The 9999-nt window shown below is 43.9% G+C and overlaps 1 protein-coding gene across 2 annotated transcripts in view; it reads left to right on the top strand.

Annotated features, from left to right (window-relative positions):
• The first annotated feature begins 5966 nt into the window (after positions 1 to 5966).
• The window catches only part of ap1g2 (adaptor related protein complex 1 subunit gamma 2), a 154603-nt gene continuing 150570 nt past the window's right edge, over positions 5967 to 9999 (top strand). Inside the window, exons 1-2 of one of the 2 annotated variants that reach the window (XM_084312334.1) lie at positions 5967 to 6106; positions 7728 to 7933. In XM_084312334.1, the coding sequence (XP_084168460.1) occupies positions 7730 to 7933 (204 nt within the window). In that variant the 5' untranslated portion in view covers positions 5967 to 6106; positions 7728 to 7729. Of the gene's footprint in view, positions 6107 to 6220; positions 6480 to 7727; positions 7934 to 9999 lie in introns of those variants that run through there. The other variant, XM_084312333.1, reaches the window with a different exon arrangement.

Here is a 9999-nt window from a genome sequence, read left to right as displayed (position 1 = left end):
TGATTCAATCTAAATCCATATTGACTGTCTATAAGTAATGCGTGTTTATCAATGAAACTGTCCAAACGTGCTGCAAATACCTTTTCCATTATCCTTGAGAACTGGGAAAGGAGAGAAACCGGCCTGTAATTGGTGAATAGATTTTTCTCACCGGCTTTGAAGATCGGTATCACTTTTGCAGTTTTCATTTTGGTGGGGAAGGCACCCAGTTTGAATGAGAGGTTACAAATATGCACTAAAGGGTCTGCTATGGCTATTATTACTTGCTTAATTAAGGTCATGTTAATGCCGTTCCAATCTGTTGATATTTTATTCTTAAAATTGTTCACAGTATCCATAATTTCATTTTTATCCGTTTTTCTCAAGAAGATAGTACTTGGGTTTCTTTCTTCAAAATAATTAGAAACACCTCCCCCTTGTGGCGGGGTTATCTCCTCTGCCAATTTAGGCCCCACATTCACAAAGAATCAGTTGAATCCTTCTGCCACCTAATTTTTATTACTTACTGACTTTCCCTCATCTATAAATTCATCTGGAAAGCCAGAACTAGTTGCTTTATTTCTTATAATTGAGTTTAATATATTCCATGGTCCCTTTATGTTATTTAAATTGTTTTCTAATACATTATTATAGTACTCTTTCTTACATTTTCTAACAATATCAGTTAGTTTATTTTTGTATAGTTTATACTTAATTTCATTATGCTTGTGTTGTTCATTTGAATTTGGTCATGAAATTAAAAAGTAGTTTGGGGAGAAATATTTGTATACATGTGCAGAACTTGTAATAATTAGTATACAAAACATTTATTATACATGTAATTATTATTACTTATTACTCTGTTCCATCTTATGTCATCTACACACGATATTAAACACTATTTACCTGTTAATGTCATTATTACCTTGCAGCTTGGAGAATCTCAAGCCCGACTTGCAGACTACAGTGATCAATCAAAGACGGAACACATGGTCGATAGGGGTCACATGTTCCCGAAGAAGCACGCACACGATCAGAACTCTTTTAAATCAACCTACACCCTGACCAATGCCGTACCCCAAAAGGTCAGTTTCAATAAGCTGAGCTGGTGTAACATGGAAGATGACGTTATGGACCTTATGGATGAATACTGCAAGGACAATGAGGACAAACCCAAGGCCTATGTAGTGACAGGAGCAGTGCCTGGTGAGGAAAAAATGAATGATAGGGTCTCGATCCCTAAGCTAATGTGGACGTCCTTCTGCTGTCACAACAAAGATCAGGATAAGTGGGTATCTAAGGCTCACTGGGCTGATAATGTTGACGAGGACCCGAAGTCGAAGATCATTCATCCAAGATCCCTCGCTCTTCTGCACGAAGAACTGAAAAAGCACTATCCTGATGAACCGAACGACAAGACCGTCAAGGTGTTTCCAAAAAAGTGTGAGAATGATTTGATCCTGCCAAATCTTGCTTCCACTTCAGAAGAGACAAGTGCAAAACGACGGAAAATGTGCCATGAGGACACAGACGTGTGACAGTGCACCAGACTCGTCACTTATTAGAAATGTAGGCCTACACTCGATTTATTGAAACCTGCTCTATATTTTAAGGGATCATTTTAAGGGATCATTTCATCCACTGTCACCACATCCAGCTAATCACAGTGAATAGTCTCACAAATCAACAATGCACTTAAACAATGTAATGAGTAACTGCAAAATAAAAAATGGTTTGAAGTGAATTTTGAGACAGGATCCACTGCTGGTGTTCTATGACACTGCCTGGCCAGATGTGGTGGCAGCTTTGGGCCTTGATTGGCATATAACAGCCGTATGCAAACACAAATTAGACCCAGGCAACTACCGCCCTGTTTCTATCCTTACCTCCATCTCGAAAGTCATGGAAAAAATTGTATACGAACAGGTCGAAAAATACCTTGCGGAAAAAAATCTAATCTACGAATTCCAATCTGGCTTCAGAACATCCCACTCCACTGACACATGTCTTTTCTATTTAAACGACCACATCAAACGTCTATCAGTGAGCTGGATGCAATCCTACCTGGAGGGCAGGGGAGAGAGCAGATGGTGGAGGTAAACGGTACCCTATCCCCCCCCCTCACAGTAAGCTGTGGTGTTCCACAAGGAAGCATACTAGGTCCGCTACTGTTCCTAATTTATGCAAATGACATGTCGTCAGCTTGTGAATGCAACTTGTTCCTGTTTGCGGACGACTCAGCCCTGCTGGTCTCTGACAAGAACAAGTTACAGGTTGAAAAAAACCCTCAGCTCAGAACTAGGCAAAATCTGCATATGGCTCGCTGATAACAAACTATCATTACACATGGGCAAAACAGAGTCCATTCTCTTCGGTTCAAATAACAAACTCAGCAAGACCGACGGCTTCTCAGTTACAGTGGGTGACAATATTGTCACAAGGAAAGAAGATATTACCTACCTGGGTTCCATCCTAGAGGCAAATCTTTCCTGTGACAAAATGGCATCCAATGTAATAAAAAAAAGTCAACCAACGAACTCGATTCTTGTACCGGATCTCCTCACTGGTAAACAAGAATACCCTGAAGACTCTGGCAGGAGCACTCATTCAAGGGTACTACGACTATGCTTGTACCTCATGGTACCAAAGCACCTCAAAGGCGCTAAAAACAAAATAACAAACATCTCAAAACAAACTGGTCAGACTACTGCTTGACCTAACTCCTAGAACCCACCTCACCCCTGCCCACTTTGACAACCTAGGATGGCTTAGAGTAGACGACAGAGTACAGCAACTTGCAATGGGCCTGGTCTACAAGATACACTACACGACCAAGGTACCCATGTACATGTCAAAATACTTCCCAAAGGTCAGTGAATACCACGATCACAACACCAGAGGGAGCTCCACAAATCATGTTAAACCCAGATTCGGCTCAAACAAGGGACTAAACACGTTTCGCAATTATGCCACATCAATGTGGAACGCCCTACCCAAAGCTGTAAAGGAATGTGAATCACTACCCACTTTCAAAAACACTCTCAAAAAACACCTAAGGGAGACTGCAATTCGAAACTGGCCACTGTAAATGTCCGAACACAACCCCCTCCAATGTACAGTAAATTACCAAGTATGGTCATGTCATTATTCCAATGTACAGTTTTGTTTGTACAGTTGTACAGTGTACCCCACCCACCCCACTCCTACCCAACCTCCCCCCCACCCACCCAACCACCTCCAATGTACAGTCCCCCCCCCCACCTACCCAATCCAATGTACAGTTTCTACGTCAAATGTATATACTTTTTTTTCTGGACTCTTTTTGTATCACAAACAGTACTGATTTGCAAATCTGGTATGTCATAAATGTATAGATGTAGCAGTACTGTCTATCTGTATGTCATGTATGTCATATATGTTACGATGAATTGAAAATGGGGGACCCTGATGTAAACAAGACGAAAGTCTTTCTCTGGTCTGCATCCCCTTAACAATTGTATGTATTGAGCTGTACTGTACTGTACACATTCTGCAATCTGTTAATAAAGTTTTCAATCAATCAATCAATCAACTGGAGACAAGCTGTTTCTAAAACCATGGGGGAGACCTATTTCTCTGTTCATGCTATACAAGTTGCCTTTAATCAGTCCATGCCATTTCCTATTAAACATGTGTAACATCTGGCCATTTGTTTATTTTTGCTGCAGTAATTTATGTAGGAATTGTGTTGTTTTTTATTTGCAGCATTCTTTGTGTGGTTGGCAATAACTTTTATTTCCCTGTTAAATGTTTATTTCCAGTGTATTTCTTATTCAATTAATAAACTAAATAAGTAACTGAACAAGGAAGTCCTTCTCTTAATCTGAAGCTAGACTAGGTTACAGTCTAATGAAACAGATGAAGACGCTGACCACCAAATTAGATTTAAGACTATATAAGAGTTCAGCTAGAGACTAATGCAAGCATTCCTCATGTTAAATTAGGACAGCGTCCACCTTTCCCAACCCTATCCCATTCAGGGTCCCCTGATATTAAAATTGGGTCCCTTGGAAAATTCTGAATCAAGTCATTATTATTTTCAAACTAAAAACTCCCAACCAGGAGCTTTTGCATGTGACAGAGGCCCGCTCTCAAAGAGCACCTACGGGAGGCTGCAATTAGAAACTGGACCCGGTAATGTCCAACCCCCCCTCCAATGTACAGTTTCTTCCCCTTTGAATGTATATAATTTTTCTTTTATGATCTCTTTCTCTTAACAGATTGCAGAATGGATACAATACAGTACGGCTCAATACACACAATTGTTAAGGGGATGCAGACCAGAGAAAGACTTTCGTCTTGTTTACATCAGGGTCCCCCATTTTCAATTAATTTATGACATACAGATATACAGTACTGTTACATCCAGACATTTATGACATACAAGATATACAAATATACAGTACTGTTTAATAAAGTTTTCAATCAATCAATCAACACACACACACACACACACACACACAACAAAACAAAACAAAACCTGTCTTCTCGTGCATAATATGTTACACACACACAGTCAAGATCCACCTGTCAACACACAGTCAAGATCCACCTGTCAACACACACAGTCAAGATCCACCTGTCAAGGGTGGCTAAGTGGTGCAGTGGGCAAGGCGCTCGCCACTAATGCCGGAGATGCTGGGTTCGAGCCCAGCTCTCGGCATTGCTACCAGCTTGGCTGGTCGTTCATACTAACGCAATTGGCAGTTTTAGGGGTGGGAAGCTGGTGGGTGGGGATCGGACGTTGTGGACAGCGACTCCTACAGGTCGGTTGGTGCGCCTGCACAGCAGAATCAGGAAGCGACCCTCGCCACCGAGAGATTGCGCTGTGCAGGTGAAAAGATGCGACGGCTGCCTCCTCGTGTACCAGAGGGGACACGTGATGCAAGGCTTCGTCCACATTGCAGCCGGCCTGTGGGAGGCATGTCCTAACAGCGCTCGAGACAGGGGAGGGTAGAATTGGACGATACGAAATTGGGATGGGAGAAAAATAGAAAATGGGAGAAAAAGTAGATAAAAAAAAATATCCACCTGTCAACACACACAGCTAGATCCACCTGTCAACACACACAGTCAAGATCATCCACCTGTCAACACACAGTCAAGATCCACCTGTCAACACACAGTCAAGATCCACCTGTCAACACACAGTCAAGATCCACCTGTCAACACACACAGTCAAGATCCACCTGTCAACACACAGTCAAGATCCACCTGTCAACACACAGTCAAGATCCACCTGTCAACACACAGTCAAGATCCACCTGTCAACACACACAGTCAAGATCCACCTGTCAACACACAGTCAAGATCCACCTGTCAACACACAGTCAAGATCCACCTGTCAACACACACAGTCAAGATCCACCTGTCAACACACGCAGTATTTTTAAGTTTAAAAAGATGTTTAAAAACAGGGTTCTAGAATCTTATAGTCAAATTTAACTTACATGTAGAATCGGTTTTTCTCTACCATGAAACTCGGGTATTGCAGATTAAGTTTTGATTTTCCTATGTTGGCTTTTGTTCTTTTCGGGAAGGTTTTTTGTTGATTGTTGATTTTTTGTTTGTTTGTTTGTTTTATCTTGCAAACTTTAACTTTTTTTGTTCTTTTCTGGATCGGTTTTTGTTTTGTTGATTTTTGATTTTTTTTTTGTCTGTTATATTTTGAATTTGTTTCTGAATTAGGGGTAGGTTGCTCTATAAGCCGTCGGCTTCAAACCTATCCTTTTCGTTTGTTTATTTGTAAACATTTTCGAAAGATTATCTGTTTATGTTTATTTATTTGTATTTGTAAACATTCGAAATAAAATAATTCATTCAAGATCAACACACACAGTCTACCAGGGGGCGGAGTCTTGTTACGCAGGCACCTGACGTAGTAACGAACAGAGGGGGCGGAGTCACGCACAGTCCGAGAGATCAGATTGCGGAAGTGATGGGTCGCATTAGCCAGTTTATGTAACGTACAGTAGCTAGGCTTCCAGCCAGCCAACGTATATCTGCCAATCAGCTGGGTGGTGGTGTTCCACTGGATCCGATAGAAGGTTTATTAAATATTCATAAGTCACGGCTGCACAGCGAGAAGGTGCGTGTTTTCAAGAAGTATATGGAAGAAGCTCGCGAGAGGTGCAGCTAGCGTGCAGGCTAGGTATCAGAAAGCTCGCGAGAGGTGCAGCTAGCATGCAGGCTAGGTATCAGAACGCTCGCGAGAGGTGCAGCTAGCACGCAGGCTAGGTATCAGAAAGCTCGCGAGAGGTGCAGCTAGCACGCAGGCTAGGTGTCAGAAATCTCGCGAGAGGTGCAGCTAGCACGCAGGCTAGGTGTCAGAAAGCTCGCGATAGGTGCAGCTAGCACGCAGGCTAGGTGTCAGATAGCTGTTGTTGATCTGGAGCTGCTGAGCCTGCAGAGCTAACCTCGTCCATTTCTCTGGGTGTTCTTTCTAACATCAGCGACAGCGAGTGAGTGTTTCATATATACTGCCGTTTAGTTCGCTAGCTGGGGGACCCTGATGTAAACAAGACAAACGTCTTTCTCTGGTCTGCATCCCCTTAACAATTGTGTGTATTGAGCCGTACTGTATTGTACCCATTTTGCAATCTGTTAAATAAAGTTTTCATTCATTCTTCATTCATTCATTCATTCAGCTGCACCCATAACTGAGGCTGCCCAGATACTAAACAGTGCTAGTGTTAGTTGTCACCAGCTTTAGCTGCTCTGTATGTCATGTATGTCATTATATGTTATGATGAATTGAAAATGGGGGACCCTGATGTAAACAAGACGAAAGTCTTTCTCTGGTCTGCATCCTGTATTGAGCTGTACTGTATTGTGCCCATTCTGCAATCTGTTAATACAATTGTCAATCAATCAGCTAGCCTGTATTGATTCTGAATAACAGCCCAACATCAGATCTAAGCAGCACACTTGGGTTCATCACTAATTTAGGTTGACGTTTTTTTTTTTTATTATCATATATTTAGATATGGAACACTGCTTTGTCATAGACACACACACTTTTATAGAGCCTCTATGGGAAGTAGGAGGCACAATGATAATAGCATTACACAATAGAGGCCTTGCATGGAATGTTTGTAGACTTCCAACATGGCTGCATGTAACATTGTTTTGTACATGGCAATGGAAGAGACAACTGTTGCTATGTGCAAAACAATGGTTGCTATATATGAGAAATATATAAACGACAACATAATCATTTGGCTCTTATTACGGGATCTTATAAACATGTCACAGTAGAACAGTAATATGCTTTTCCACTGCACACATTTTCTTTTGAAAGTGGTTACCAATGGTTACAGGCAGCCATACTGGAAGACAGAGAACTACACCAACATTCTCTCTCTCTCTCTTTCTCTCTCTCTCTCTCTCTCTCTCTGTCTCTGTCTCTGTCTCTGTCTCTGTCTCCTCTCTCTCTTCCTCTGTCTCTCTCCATCGTTCTCTCTCCATCGTTCTTTCTCTCTCTCTCCACCTCTCTCGCTCTGTCTCTCTCCCCCCCTCTCTCTCTCTCTCTCCTCTGTCTCCTCTCTGTCTCTCGCTTCCTCTGTCTCCTCTCTGTCTCTCTCCATCGTTCTCTCTCCATCGTTCTCTCTCTCGCTCTGTCTCTCTCCCCCCCCCCCTCTCTCGCTCTGTCTCTCTCTCTCAATCTCTCTCTCTTCCCCCCCCCCCCCCTCTCTCTCTCTCTCTCTCAGTCATGTCTCCGTCGGTGCGTCTGCAGGAGATGATCCGTGTGATCCGGTCGGCCCGGACGCAGGGGGAGGAGCGGGGGGTGATCCAGAGGGAGTGCGCTGCCATCCGGGCCCAGTTCAGACAGTCCGACAACAATGGTGGCCGCTCCCACAACCTGGCCAAGCTGCTCTACGTGCACATGCTGGGCTACCCCGCCCACTTCGGTCAGGTGAGGGGCTGATTGGTGCACATGCTGGGCTACCCCGCCCACTTCGGTCAGGTGAGGGGCTGATTGGTGCACATGCTGGGCTACCCCGCCCACTTCGGTCAGGTGAGGGGCTGATTGGTGCACATGCTGGGCTACCCCGCCCACTTCGGTCAGGTGAGGGGCTGATTGGTGCACATGCTGGGCTACCCCGCCCACTTCGGTCAGGTGAGGGGCTGATTGGTGCACATGCTGGGCTACCCCGCCCACTTCGGTCAGGTGAGGGGCTGATTGGTGCACATGCTGGGCTACCCCGCCCACTTCGGTCAGGTGAGGGGCTGATTGGTGCACATGCTGGGCTACCCCGCCCACTTCGGTCAGGTGAGGGGCTGATTGGTGCACATGCTGGGCTACCCCGCCCACTTCGGTCAGGTGAGGGGCTGATTGGTGCACATGCTGGGCTACCCCGCCCACTTCGGTCAGGTGAGGGGCTGATTGGTGCACATGCTGGGCTACCCCGCCCACTTCGGTCAGGTGAGGGGCTGATTGGTGCTCAGAGTATGACTTACTTGACTTAATCCTCTTTACCCCGTTGGGGGGCATAGGGCGTCCACCAGAGCTCTCCATCTCACTCTCTTCTGGGCCAGGGCCTTTGCTTCTTGCCAGCTCACTCCGATGTTCTTTAGGTCTTGGAGTGTGGAACGTCTCCAGGTGTTTCTCGGCCTACCGGCTTTCTCTTCCCCTGTGGGTTGTAGTCCAAGGCCTGTCTAGTGATGTTGTTTGAGTCCTTCCTAAGGTATGCCCTATCCAGTTCCACTTTCTCCTTTTGATGGTGGTAGCTATGCTGTCCTGGTTGGTTATCCTCCACAGCTCTTCATTTGTGGTTTTGATGGGCCACCACAGCTTAAGGATGTAGCGCAGGCATATTATTATTATTATTACCGCGGCGCGGCATTCACTGCAAAACAAGCACACTGCATCTATCTATCTATCTATCTATCTATCTATCTATCTATCTATCTATCTATCTATCTATCTATCTATCTATCTATCTATCTATCTATCTATCTAACTGTGCATCTTGGGGTAGAAGGAAGAAAAAAACACAGCTGCTTATTATTATTATTATTATTATTATTATTATTATTATTATTACTGCGGCGCGGCATTCACTGCAAAACAAGCACACTGCATCTATCTATCTATCTATCTATCTATCTATCTATCTATCTATCTATCTATCTATCTATCTATCTATCTATCTATCTATCTATCTATCTATCTATCTATCTATCTATCTATCTATCTATCTAACTGTGCATCTTGGGGTAGAAGGAAGAAAAAAACACAGCTGCTTATTATTATTATTATTATTATTATTATTATTATTATTATTATTATTATTATTATTATTATTATTATTATTATTATTACCGCGGTGCGCGGCATTTACTGCAAAACAAGCACACTGTGTAAACATGTCTCGTGGACAGACTTGGGCGAAGTGAAAGCCCTGATCGACATATGGGCAGAAGACCAAATAAAACAGCTGCTTGTGGGCACTCACAAAAACAACGAGGTGTACAAGTTGTTTAGCGAGAGGATGGCGGTAATGGGTTATAATCGAACGATGGATCAATGCCATGCCTCTGCTACTGCTACTATCACGCTTCACGCAGTTTGTGTTGAGGCGCATTTCACTTCCTGAAGGGGAGGGATTTCCACTCTCCATCTCACTCTCTTCTGGGCCAGGGCCTTTGCTTCTTGCCAGCTCACTCCGATGTTCTTTAGGTCTTGGAGTGTGGAACGTCTCCAGGTGTTTCTCGGCCTACCGGCTTTCTCTTCCCCTGTGGGTTGTAGTCCAAGGCCTGTCTAGTGATGTTGTTGGAGTCCTTCCTAAGGGTATGCCCTATCCAGTTCCACTTTCTCCTTTTGATGGTGGTAGCTATGCTGTCCTGGTTGGTTATCCTTCACAGCTCTTCATTTGTGGTTTTGATGGGCCACCACAGCTTGAGGATGTAGCGCAGGCATATTATTATTATTATTATTATTATTACCGCGGCGCGGCATTCACTGCAAAACAAGCACAC

Source organism: Notolepis coatsorum (assembly GCF_963971535.1).
Source record: "Notolepis coatsorum genome assembly, chromosome: 4".
Lineage (NCBI taxonomy): Eukaryota > Metazoa > Chordata > Actinopteri > Aulopiformes > Paralepididae > Notolepis > Notolepis coatsorum.
Note: the sequence above shows the minus strand (reverse complement) of the source record. Positions and strands in the feature narration are given on the sequence as shown.